We start from the raw sequence: 12,874 nt of genomic DNA, 5'->3' as shown, positions 1-12,874 counted from the left end.
TTGAGAGTACATGCCTTCTAGGCCACTGGAGTGAAGTCTCTATAAAGGGGTCATTTCAGTGAGCCCCCGAGCCCATGCAGGTCCTATGTACTCCATCTCAGTTGGCCATGTGGGCCATTGATCCTAAGTGACTCTTGGGAGTGGGAGGGTAGGGTGGGCATGGGGTCTGTAGGCTAGAGCAGCCCTGATTATCTGAAACCTGAGCCTTCAGTCCGGTGAGTTGAACATCTGGGCAGTGTAACATCATAGCTGCTATGATGGATCAAATATCTGCTCCTGCTGGCAGGTTTTACCAGGAGCAGGGGGCTGGGGGAGGGCTGGAGGGGACAAGGGCTCTTCAGCTCGGCCTGCCAGGTTCTGTTCCTGGTGTTTAAGAGGTGTGGTTTGAAAAGGACAAAGCCTCAAGATGGTGAAAGATTCACAAGTCAAGGCTCCGAGCAAGGAGTAGATGTGGAAAGTGGAATGAGCCGTTTTAGGTAGTATAATTGAACATCCCAAATGATGGGCTCAGGCCTCTCAAATCCGTAATGATAATAATAAAAATATCAACCCAGGCCAGATGCATTATTGTGACAGTGGGGGACTCATTTGGAGACTAAACCTGTTGAGTGCGTGCATCTGGGACCATCAATTCCTATCAGTTTAAATGCAGTGAATTGTTTTTAGGGGCTAAATCTGTTAGAAGCTTAAATCCCAGGAATCTCAGGTTTCCTCTAAGCCAGAGAAGCCTGCTTTGCATCCTAATGCAGAAACTCCTTTAGAAAATGTATAAAATGGATGGAGGCAGTCATTACTTTGTCAGTGAGTTAAGAAAATTTGAGCGACGCCAAAAACATTTCCCCAAGATTGCAGCTGAGATCTCCCAGCCAGTGGATCAGAAACAGGGTCAGGAGGGAGCATGGTGTGGGGTGCCAAGAACTTTCTTTACAGGTTTTTGGGGGGTAGGTGTGAAGTGGTCCCAAGGGATCCTGTGGTAGCTGGAATGTGCCTCACCTGCAGGAACTCACTCTCCCACCCAACAGGCTACTAGGGTCCCCAAACCTCGCTTTTCCTGGTGTTTGAGAACAGGTATTGATTTTGGAGTTGGTAAAACCCGGGTTTGAATCCAGAGTCTGACATTTATTGGCTGTGTGACCTTGGGCAAGGTACTTTACCTCTCTGAGTATCCTGAGTATTGTTTTCTTTGTGAAGTGGGAGGAATGAAAGTTCAGCCTCAACCATCTTGCGGGGAGAAGGGGGTTGGTGAAAATCGTAGATGAGCTAGAGGCCTGAGTGTATGAGGTCCAGTCACCATGATCACTCTCCTTCCCCACCCCCGTTGGAGATAACTGGATTAGGCCCCAAACCTCAGGGTCAACCCTTCTGACTTCTCTTGCACTTTCCATCCTACCCATCAGCAGATCTTGTTGGTTCCATCTTTGGAATCTGACCCCTGCCCGCCCCTCAGCCACAACTGCCTGGTCCAGGTTGCTCCTTAGTGTCCTAATTCCTCTCCTGCCCACCCTCCGCCCCAGCTCATGTACCACTCTGCAGCCAGGTGGATCCTATTCCAAGGTTAATTCGGTCCAGTCACTCCTCTGCTTGAAACTGTCCTATGCCTCCCTCTCACTGCAGGCAAAAGCCACCATTCTCGCCAGTCAAGTGTGGATTTACCACCTAGGCCTCTCACTTGCCCAGGTTCCTTCCAAGGCCCTGAGTCAAACTTTTATTTGTAATTTTGATTTTTTAAAAAAGGTTGGCTCCCTAAATTGCATAAGCTTCAGGTCCATCCCTCACAGTGGCCTATAAAAGCCCTACACAGTCTGGCCCCTGGGCCTCTCTGACCTTATCTCCCACCCTAGCCTCTGCTCACTCCACTGCAGCCACGCTTGCCTCCTTGCAAGCACACGCAACATTGCCAGGCACACTCCCACCTCAGGGCCTTTGCACTTGCTGCTCCTGGAAGGCATCCCTTCCCTATAGGCCTTTGGGCAAATCATTCTACCTCTCTGGTGCTCCAGAGTGAGACTGAAAACCTTCCCACGCCACCTTCTCTGGGCCTGAAGGGATCAGGAAACACAATAAGAGGGCTTTCCAAAGTTAAGACCATGGTACTGTGTCTGGAGAGCTTTGGAGGGGCAAGAGGAGGGGGAGGAAAGGAGGCATTATGAAGAAGCCACAGGAGGCAGGGTTCTGTCTTCAGGGTTCTGTCTGGGAGGAAAGGGGAGTGTCACTGGCACTGACAGAGTCAAGGAGATGCCCTCCAGTTAGGTCTGTTGGTTTCTCCCAAAAGAGTGGGCTCCTCTTGATGTCCCCAAGGAGGTGAGTTTCAGCTAAGGGAAGGAGAAGCTTGCTGAAATCTTGCCTGGGTTGGAGTGATAGGGAGCTCCTTGTCAGTGGAGGTGTGTTAGCATTTACTGGTCAGGTGTTGGATGTCTTCAGGGAGAAGCATAGAGGAGTGGGGTAGGATTTAGCCATGAGGTCCCCCAGGCTCCCAACCCCCCTCCTTGGAGGAGAGCCTGTGCCCCAATGGCCAGAGTCTGGCTAAAGACAGTAGCAACCCTGGCCCTCTGTATCTTCTTTTCTTTGGCCCCAGTACCCTCTTTCCAAGATCAAACCTCTTCCTGGGTCAGGTTGTCCTTGAGCAGATGTGAAGGCCCAGGAGACCTGAATGGTGCAGAGGGCGGCAGGATTACTGCCTTCCTCCTCCCAGGGGGCCAAGCACTTCTTAGCTTTCTCCCTACTCCAATCTCAGAGGGATTGGGGGCAGAGCCCCTTACGGAGGGAGTTCACTGAGGAGCGCCTGTCACATAACAGTATAAGGGCACTGGCTCTGGGGTCTGATTGCCTGGACGCTTAATGGATGTCTAATTCCCCTGAGCTGCTGTTTCCTCATCTGTTAAATAACAGCACCTTCCCCATAAGGCATATGAGCAGTACATGAGATGCCTGTAAAGCACTTAGCATAGTGCCTGGCACTTCATAATTCACTCAATAATGTTAATTATTCATTTGTTCGTTCATTCACACCTAATCTGTATTCTTCCCTGGGTGAGGCACTACGGCGACACATGGGCCCTGCCCTTGAGTTGGTCACAGACTGTCTGGGGAAACGGGACAGTGCCCAGAGGGCAGTGTATGAGTGCCCAGGTGGGGGGTGTTGGCAGAGAGGAGGTATCAGATTAAGTTGGGGTCGGAAAAGGCTTTCCTGGAAGGGGTGATGTCTAATAGAGTTCTTTTTGTTTGTTTGTTTCACAAATGTTTTTTATTACAGGTGATGTTTAAATTGGGATCCAAAAAAGATCCACACAGTGAATTGTCTGATATGTAAGTCTGTTAATCCATGGCTTCTCCCTCCTCTTTTTTTTTTTTTAATTTTATTTATTTATTTATTATTTTTTTGGGGGTACACCAAGTTCAATCATCTGTTTTTATACACATATCCCCGTCTAATAGGGCTCTTAAACGAGGCAGTATCCAGTGTGGGGTGAGGACGGGGAGCAGGAAAGGTGTTCTGGGCAGAGAGAAAGCATGAGCAGAGGCTTAGAGGCATGAAACTGCCTGGGGTGTGCTGGGGAGGGGCAGGGGTGGGCGGTGGTCTGCAGGTTCTGGGCTGGAGTGCTGAGATGAGGCCTGCTGAGGAGCAGGGGCATCATTATGGGGGCTTGCGTTTCATCACCTATAGACTGGGGGCAACCACAGTCCTTAACTCACAAGGTTGTTATGAGGACTCAGAGTTCATACTGGTACAGCGCATACCTAGGGGCCTGGTACATGGGGAGAACTCACTGTCAGCTATACGATTGCTTGTTGATGTGTGCGGCAGGAAGGCTCTTCTGATGGCAGGTGCATTGTAGGGGTGAGGCTGGCACTGGGGAAGCCAGTCCATGGGACTATGGTCTCCAGCTGCAGCCAGAGGACATGACCTTGAACTCCAGGCCTCCATCTCTGCAGCCTGTCCCTTCTCAGCCTCTGAGCTGCCCAGGTCAAGGCAGTGGCTGCTGTTCTCCTGGGCCTGGGGGAAGGTTAGTGAGTGGAAGGATCTTCTGGCAGGAAAGCTGGCCCCAGGGGAGCAGGGAGGACAGGGGAAGAAGCTGGCTGCCATGCCAACCTTATCCTGGGTGGTGGGGCATCTGAGCCAATAATGACTTAGGGTAAAGGGCATTCAGAGAAGGCCATCTCTCTTCCTCTCCCAATTCTCCTCTTCATCCAGTCTCTCCCTGTCCTTCTCTTTTTTGTTCCTGTGTCTATATCTCCTTTCACTAAAGCCACTCCTGGGGGTTAGGCATCCACAGGTGAGTTGCTACCATCGCCAACTCACCTGCCAGCCATCTGACTCTCCTCCTGAGAGTCCCCACCATCCCCCGTCAAAGAGGAAAGCAGGGGCCCAAATGCAAATGCCTGTAGGGCCTGGCAGGTGACATTCACAAATGAAGCAGGTGGCGTTGAACAGCAGTGGCAGGATTAAAGGGGTGCCTGCTTTAGCTGGCTGGCTGTTGCCCTGGTGGATGGGCTCAGAGTTGCCAGACTCCTGATTTTTCAAGAGCAGCTGGACATCTGGACCTTTGCGTGGATAAAAGGATGCTGAAAGGGATTATCCCACTGCCTGAGAATTGTGACAGGCCAGAACTGAGGACAAGGGAGTGTCCAATGAGATGCCACCTGCTGGGGCCAGACATCCACCCCCTCCCCGGCCCAGGGCTTACTAAGTCACTCATAGAGATGGGGGCACCCTCAAGAAGTGGACTAGAATGCCTCCCAGCTGGAGGCTCGCTGAAGTACAAGGCCTGCAGACCACTTGAGTGTTTCCCATCCAAGATCCTCCAACAAAAACTTAAGCACCATTCCATGCTAGGTTTTGAGGTATAGCATCAAACAAATGAAAAAGGTAAGGAATGTATTCTTGAGAGGGCTTGACAAGATCTTCTGGAGTTCGTGGATTAGCATGCACACGGAGATGAAGCCTATTTCTAACCCAGAGAATTTCTGAAGCCCATGGGAACAGCCCATGCTGGCTTGAAGGGATGATGGTGCTGGGAATCAGGGAGGAAGAAGGGCAGTCCTGCAGCCCCTCCCAGTGTTCTGAGGCCCTTGAAGGTAGGTGGAGGACCCTAGCGTTCCAGGGCTCCAAGTGTTGATGTAGGCAGGTGAGGGGAGGCTGGAGCAGCCCAGCATACTACTTCATGAAGCAGATGGACTGAGAAACTCTGTGGACTGAGAGACACCCTCACTGCTCTCTGAGAGTCCAGGATAAAGCCCTCAACACCACCCCCCCACCTCAAAATTTTGCATGTTGTCTACTGAAGACTACAGCACCAAAAAACAAAACCCCAGTATGAGTTAGAGCACCTCCCCCTACCCCATCATCATGACTAGTGAAGAGACACTTCATTTTCCTCCCTTCCTCCTCCCCATCCCACAATGGAGGAGCAAGAGTTCAAAAGAGGTCAGAGGAGACCTCTTGGGACTGGATATAAGTTGGAAAGTTTTAAACTGGACTGGACTGAGTTTGAAAATCTAAGTGACCAGTTAGTTACTGGTTGGGCCCTAGATGCTGAGATGAGAAAGGGGGATTTGACACGGGTTAGTTGGATAAAAGAAAACACTTCATGTTTCTACATTTCAGTGAAACTGTTATGCATTATACACATTAGACCATCAACATTTTTAATGCAATATATTGTTCTTTCTGTGCCAGGCACTCTTCTAAGTCTTTACATCTACCAGCTTGTTTAAACCTCACAACCATCTTAGAGAGTGGGTACTATCATTACTTCCATTTTACAGATGAGGAAGCTGAGGCACAGTCAGGCTAAGTGACTTTCCCAAGGTCACACAGCTGATATAGAGCAGAGTCAAGACTCAAATTTAATACCACACAGGCCAGTCAGAGCATGTTTGTGGCTCTGGGCTGTGGACTGCTACTTGAGGCCCATGGTTTAGATGTGAATTGGGAAGCTCTGTGGGGGAGAGGAGGGAACAGTTGGGGCAGCACTGAACTCGGGCAGGCCCATGGCCTACTTAAATAATGGAATCTCACAGGTCAGCAGGATCCAAGCCCACCTTTATCCCCATTTTACTACTGAGAAAGCCAAAGGAAGGTTGGGACTTGCCCAGGATCCCCATGGCTCAGGCCCTTTCCGTCTTCCTAGGCTTCTCAGGTGAATTTATGTCCTAGGAATCAAGAAGCCTAGCAGGATGAAACTGTGCTCCTGTGGTTCTAATCTGAAGGAGAGAGGGAGGGCAGGGCTCTGTCTTGGAGGCAGGATACCTAGGTTCAGGTCTCCTTCTCTTAGGGATGCCTGCCTGTCCCCAGGGAAGAGCCATCCTGGATTGGGGAGCAGCAGACACAGGCCTACCCTGGCCCAAAGGCCACCTCTGGCAGCTGCGCATAGGTGGGCGCTGACCAGGGTGCTGAACCTGTATGGCAACTTCCTCTTAAGCCTTGCTGAGGGGAGAAAAGAGGCAGGGAAGGGGATTCTCATATTTTTGTCACTCAGAAACCAACATGACTGCTTTGGGTAGTGTTTAGTAGGAAAGCCTTGGGCTAGGCTTTCTGTGATCTCTGTGGCATAGGGAAGGTCAATCAACTGCTCTGGACCTGCTTTTTCATCTGTTCTATGGGGAGAGTAGCTCCTATACTACCAAACTCAGAAGGCTGGGGCGAGCATCACTTGGGATCAGGTGACAAGAGCCTTGCACAGAGCCCAAGGCCATTTCTGGGGCCCAGTGAAGCCTCTCAGGAGGTCACGCTTACAGAGAGGCTTTGTAGGCCTGTTTCCTCCTCTGTGGGATAGGGGTTGGGCTGGGTGGTTTCAGATGCTCCTAACCTGGGTGCTTGGGTGCTGTGGCTATAGGTGGAAGTACTCAGAAGCATGAGATACATTTTGCAAACAGGACTGACTTAGGAGTCTTAGACCATCTTGGGAATTATGCAGCATCATTCCTTTCTCATACAAGTCCTGACTTGTTTTCCAGCTTCAGGAATGGGTTTTTCCCATACTCCTCATCTAAACTAGATGTGGGGTCTAGGTACAACAGTTTTACTAAAAAGAACACCGGTTTTAGAACCAGGCTGACTCAGGTTCTCATCATGATTCCGCCACCCCTGGAGGAGCAAACCCAGCACCACTTCAACTAATGCTGCTACCAGTGTTTACCTTGGGAGTAGCTAGGTGTACTACACGAGATAGGAAAAGCCTAGCACACTGGGGGCGCCAGATACAAGCTTGTTTTCTTCATTGGATAGCAGCCTAAGGTTCCCTTCCTCTTGTCCATGAACCCTCACTCTTACCTACCCACGTGGCTTCAGTAATGATAGCTGGTACCCACCAAGCTCCTGCTGTTTATAAGACACATACTTTGCTTGGACCCTGCAACAATCTTGAAGGTAGAGGTGATGCTCATTTTGCAGATAAAGCCACATACCAGCAAAGCGAGGGCTGGAAGTCACACCCACTCTTGCTTTTTTTCTGAGAACCCTGCTCGCCTTTGAGCAAATTGAGCAAAGCAAATGGTCTTGGCTTTGAAACTGTTCCAAACCCTCTTTTTCTGGCCTAGAAAATGGGGATAGTACTCACTTCATTATGGTTGTTATGATTTGAAGATATAATGTATGCTATTTTACAAGGGTACATATATACATATATGCATATTTAAAAACATATATGAAACACATCTGAGTGATATGGGAGAAAGGAATGGAGAGGTTACAGGGGGTAAAACAGAAAAAACTTAAAATGAGGAGGTTCTTGCATGCATTATGCCATGAACTGAGAATGACTCGATTCTTTCCACCTGATATCCAGGTAAAGGAAAAAGATATAAGGTTTGTACACTAGAGAGTTTCAAACTTTAAAGTGTACATGAAACACCTGGGCAACTTGTTAAAATGCAGATTCTCACTTAATAAGCCTGGGTGGGGCCCGAGATTCTGCATTTCTCAGTTTGGAGGTGATGCTGTTTGTGCTGCTGGTTTGAGTAGCAAGGGTGTAGTCTTTCCTTCCCTTCTCAGGAATTCTCAAACTGGTCTGGTCATAGGAACCACTTGAGGAACTTAAAGGCCCTTCCCTAGAGATCTGGATCCAGGTCTGGGTTGGGGCCCAGGATGCACTGTGTCCTTCAGGCAAGCATCCCAGGAGACTGGTAGGCTTGGGCAAGCTGGGGAAGAATGTCTGTGGCACTCATCTCTATCATGCTGTAGACAGACATGGGGGATTGGCTCATCAGACCTCTGTCCCAAATGTGCCTTACTGAAGGGACAGGCAGGAAAAGGAAACAAGAACTTTTTCCCAGGCTCCCTTGTGGCTATGGTTTGAGAGGCGATGTACGTTCCAACCATCAGATGCATGCAATTGAGCCTTGCACTTGGAACTGAGTTGAGTGGGAGGTGTCAAGGTGGCATTATGAGAGGCGTTTACTTTTTTTTGGCACAGATCTAGGCAGTTGCTGTGTGGCTCTGGAGTTTCCTGATCCCCAGATCAAGGCAATGATGATGTGATCTTGCTGATGTCTGCATCCAAACCTTCTTGTTTAAAAAAGCTAAAGTAGTTTCTGTTTCCTGCAGCTCTCCCACTCTGTCCTCTCTCAGAACCCCTGTCACACTCACAACACTCACTTATGCGGCTAATGTGGAACACAGCCCTTCCCATGGTCATCCAATCTCCTCCATTAGACTGCACTGTCAGCCTAAGCAGACACTGACCCTGCCACTCGTGGGGTGTTCAAACCTCATGTCATTGCTGCTCTCTGCATCCTAGGGTCTATCTTTAGTCACCTGGGTTGTGCCACTCCTCTCTGGCCACCATCCTCACTGCCTGCCACTCCTACTTGTGACACACCCTCTGGGTCAGGTTCCGGGCCCAGCACAGCTGGAGTGACTCAGGGTGTGCCTGGTGGTATCCCAAGGACAAATAAGAGCTGGGGGCTCGGATGCCTGCCTTTGAATCTCTCTTTTGGTGCAAAAAGTCAATAGTGGTCCATAAGCATGTTAAGTTTTACGACAAAGCTGAGGATATGCATGTGAGGGATCGTTCCTTTCCTTAGTGGTGGGACCTGTCTCATTGGAACTGCTCAAAGTAGACAAGATTAGGTGACAGATATTCACTACTCTACAGATTCTAATTTTTCTTCTGTGAAGAGGCATGGATCAGTAATAGAATGTCATTAATGAGAGTAGAAAGGGAGGCCATGAAGGAAGCTGGATTTCAAAGAATGAGGTTGTTATGGGGCTTGCTACCCAATTTCTAACTACATGTCAACAGGTACTGACCATCCAGCACAGAAATATAAAACCTGTTTTTGAACATAATACATTCTTGGAGTCAGGGTCTCAAGACCAATGACTTCACCACAGAGGCTGACAGAAGCTCATGACTGAGTAGATAAAGGCAATGCAATGAGAAACAGAGCCAGCTCTAAGAATTAGGAAAGAGACAGGCAAGGAAGAGAAGGTGGGGAAGTGGGGGCTGCCAGAGATGGTACATGTGGTCTATGGCACTTCACCAAAAGACAGGGATTTAGAACCAGACCTTTCTTTTACTTGTAAGCCACTGGATCAACAAAGAAATTTCAAACAAAGCAAAAGTGATGTCATGAATCTCGCTAGACCTGGAAAGGTCATGGTAACTTCCCTACAGACAGGACCTTTCCTATATCACATCCAGCCCTGAAACTTCCCCAAAAGTCAAACCCAAATTCCTCTGTGGCTCAGTAGCCATGGTCATCCCAAGGCAGCTATTACCAAAGCCACAGTCTGCTCCCCAGGGGTGACTGTCTCTGGTCTCTGTCTTGCTTGACCTAGGTCAAAATTCTTTTTAGTTTGTTTTTTAAAATAGAGGATAAAAACACAATGAGATACCACTTCACACCCACTAGGATGGCTATACACAAGAAGACCAACAAGTATTGGTGAGGATGTGGAGAAACCAGAACCCTCACACTCTGCTGGTGGGAATGTAAAATGGTACAGTCACTTTGGGAAACAGTCTGGCAGTTCCTCAAAAAGTTAAACACAGTTACCACATCACCCGGCAATTCCACTCCTAGGTGATATACCCAAGAGAACTGAAAACATGAGCGCACAAAAACTTGTACATAAATGTTCATAGCAGCCTTATTCACAATACCCAAAAAGTGGGAACAACCTGTGTCCATCAGCTGATAAATGAATAAAGAAAATGTGGAATATTATTAAAAGGAATGAGTTATTGATACACGCTACAACGTGGATGAACCCTGAAAACGTTAAGTGAAAGAAGCCAGACGCAGAAGACCACATATTGTGTGATTCCATGTGTAAGAACTATCCAGAATAGGCACATATTTAGAGGCAGAAAATAGACGAGTGGTTACCTGGGGCTGGGCGGAGGGAATGGGGAGTGACTTAATGGGTATGGGGTTTCTTTTTTGGGGTGATGAAAATGTTCAGGAATCAGGTATGGTGATAGATGCACAACACTGTGAATATACTAAAAACACTTGAATTGCACACTTTGAAAAATGTGAACTTTATGGGTATGTGAATTTTATCTCAATAAAGCTGTTATTTTTAAAAAAGAGAAACAGGTTATTAAGTGCTGATATTTACTGCTAAGGCTCCAAACTTTTGGGTTCCACAAAACATATACTTGACCCATTCCCTCTGGCTGCTTGGTGATTACTCATGACTGGAAGGAGGAAAGTGGCCCAGACATACAACAAATACCGACAGCCTGACTTCGAAGTTCCGAAAGGCCCCGTTCACCTCCCCCGACATAACAACTTAGACATAGTCTGCGTTCTTCAGTGTCCTTGATGCAAGGAGACCGACTCAAAAAATGGCTGCTTCTGCAGATGAATCACTAAAGTTTCTGTTTTCAGAAAAGAGAATTATGTTCATGACCATCCTTTCCACTTTTGCTATTAGAAAATCTAAGTGGTGAACTTATTGTTTCAATTTTGTCCTTTCCTTGAATCAGGGTCCTAAAAGTTATCTACTTTCCCCACTTGTCTGACATTCCTTTAAATGCTTCTTTTTATAATAAAGGGTGCTTCTATGAGCAAACTGCCCCAAGTCCTTTTGGTAGAATGTATGATCCAGTTTCAAAACAGAAACGTTCCACCCATTTGCTGGCTCTTGAGGAAGAAGACTATTCATGACTGCAGTTGTGGCTCTGCCTGACCTCTGGGTCTCTCTCCAGAGCAGAGCTTTTACTAAATCAGAGTCTGAAATGGGGTCTGTCAGAAATGCCCAGGAAGCCCACTCACACTAGCCTCCCCACCTAGGCCCAGCCTCCATCTTGGATTGACCCTGGGCACATATGCCTGTTTAGTTTACTCCTAACCCGCTCTCGGGCACAGCAGACAGCCAATTCCAGGCTATAGCATATTAGCAGATGCCTCAGGAAGGCTCTGGTAGCCCTCCGCCCAAAGATAAATAACATGTCCTAATTTAGGGGAAGGAATCTAGGGAGCTGAGAAGTAAAAAAACCCACCCACAGCTGAAATGCTAGTTATGGAGCAAACGTGACTAGTGCCTTGATCTCTTGCCTCTGAGCCTGGTGCTCTAGGGTGCTCTTTCCACTCCAGCACAGGGGTTCATCACTGACCATGTCTGTGAGGACTCGGGCTGAAAAGGATCCGGAGAACACCAAAGGTCATGTGGGCCTGGACAGACGGCACAGGGTTCCAGAGGCTGGGGCTTCCTGAGGGTGAAATGCCTTCCTGGTTGTTTCTTGCATCACTAGCTCCTCCATTCACCCCTCTCACACACTCCCCAACACCTGCCACCCACCCCCGCCACTGGCTTCCAGAGGCCAGGCTCCCTGCTTGTCCCACAGCTCAGCTCCATGCTGCTATGCTCGTGTCTGGGCCCTAAGGTGGGTGAGAGGCACAGAGTTGCAGTAGGCATCACACAAAGCCTTGAACCTTTATTCTTTTCCTTTTGCCCCAGTTCCTGGGGTCATCAGACATAGAAGCAGACACAAGTTTTAGAGCAAGAAAGGCACACCTCAGATTTCGTAGGTGGACACAATGGCCCTGGGAGGGGAAGGGACTTGCTAAGGCTCACTCAGTAAGTTAGTGGCAAAAAAGAGATTAGCCTTCAGGTCTGTTTTGTTTATTCCTCTGTTCATAGGCTGCCACTACCCAGGCACAGATGGACCCAGAGGACTGGCTCAGATAAGCAGAACTGGAAGATTTTGCCCTTTTCAGAATGATGCAGTGCCTGTCCTTGTGAAAGTCATCCTGTGGCCCATGGGGTTTTCAGTCACTCATTTTCATCCACACAGCCAGACTGGGACCTGTCTTAGTGGTGTCAGGAGCAAGAGCAATTTACGAAAGGAAGGTGCCTGAGAAGCAAGAACAGGCCCTGGGAAGGAAAAAGAGTCATCTAGCCCCTCAAAGATTCAAACTCTCAAGTCTCATAAATGGAAGGAGCTGTGCAGTAAAAAAGAGTGGGAGACTGGCAACATGATTTTTGTATTGACATTTGGTTCTTAACAATAACATCCAAAATGCGTTCTGTTCTTATGGCACTGCAACTGGGACTGCATTGGGTTGAGGGTATATGTTGCCGGAGTCTCCCCTGGGAAGTGGGGAGGAGCTGGTGGTTAGAGACACTGATTTCTCTTTGGGACCTATATGCAGCCAAGTGGAGAGCTGCAGCAGGTGCTTTGGCTCTGGTAGGGGGTGGGGAGGCAATCCCAGCCGGCCTGCAAACACATGGACAGAGTCCCTTGCCCCCAGCCCACAAGAAAACGGCTGCTGATGGGGCCAGCAGTGGCAGCTCCAGGAGAGTGGAGGGAAGGCTGGGATGTTACATTCTTGAGGCCTTCACAGGTACATGTCATCGTAGCCCGGCGGGGGGAGATGGTCTGGGTTAGGTCTGGAATGGAAAGAGGGGCTGGTGAGTTGG

The 12,874-nt window shown here is 48.7% G+C and overlaps 1 protein-coding gene across 1 annotated transcript in view; it reads right to left on the bottom strand.

The window, feature by feature from the left end:
• Window positions 1–12,060: 12,060 nt before the first annotated feature.
• Window positions 12,061–12,874, bottom strand: part of PSMF1 (proteasome inhibitor subunit 1) — a 44,997-nt gene continuing 44,183 nt past the window's right edge. Inside the window, exon 7 of the mRNA XM_057703171.1 lies at window positions 12,061–12,844. Coding sequence (XP_057559154.1) covers window positions 12,793–12,844 — 52 coding nt within the window. The 3' untranslated portion in view covers window positions 12,061–12,792. The remainder of the gene's footprint in view (window positions 12,845–12,874) is intronic.

This window comes from Hippopotamus amphibius, chromosome 12 (genome assembly GCF_030028045.1).
Source record: "Hippopotamus amphibius kiboko isolate mHipAmp2 chromosome 12, mHipAmp2.hap2, whole genome shotgun sequence".
Classification (NCBI taxonomy): Eukaryota; Metazoa; Chordata; class Mammalia; order Artiodactyla; family Hippopotamidae; genus Hippopotamus; species Hippopotamus amphibius.
Note: the sequence above shows the minus strand (reverse complement) of the source record. Positions and strands in the feature narration are given on the sequence as shown.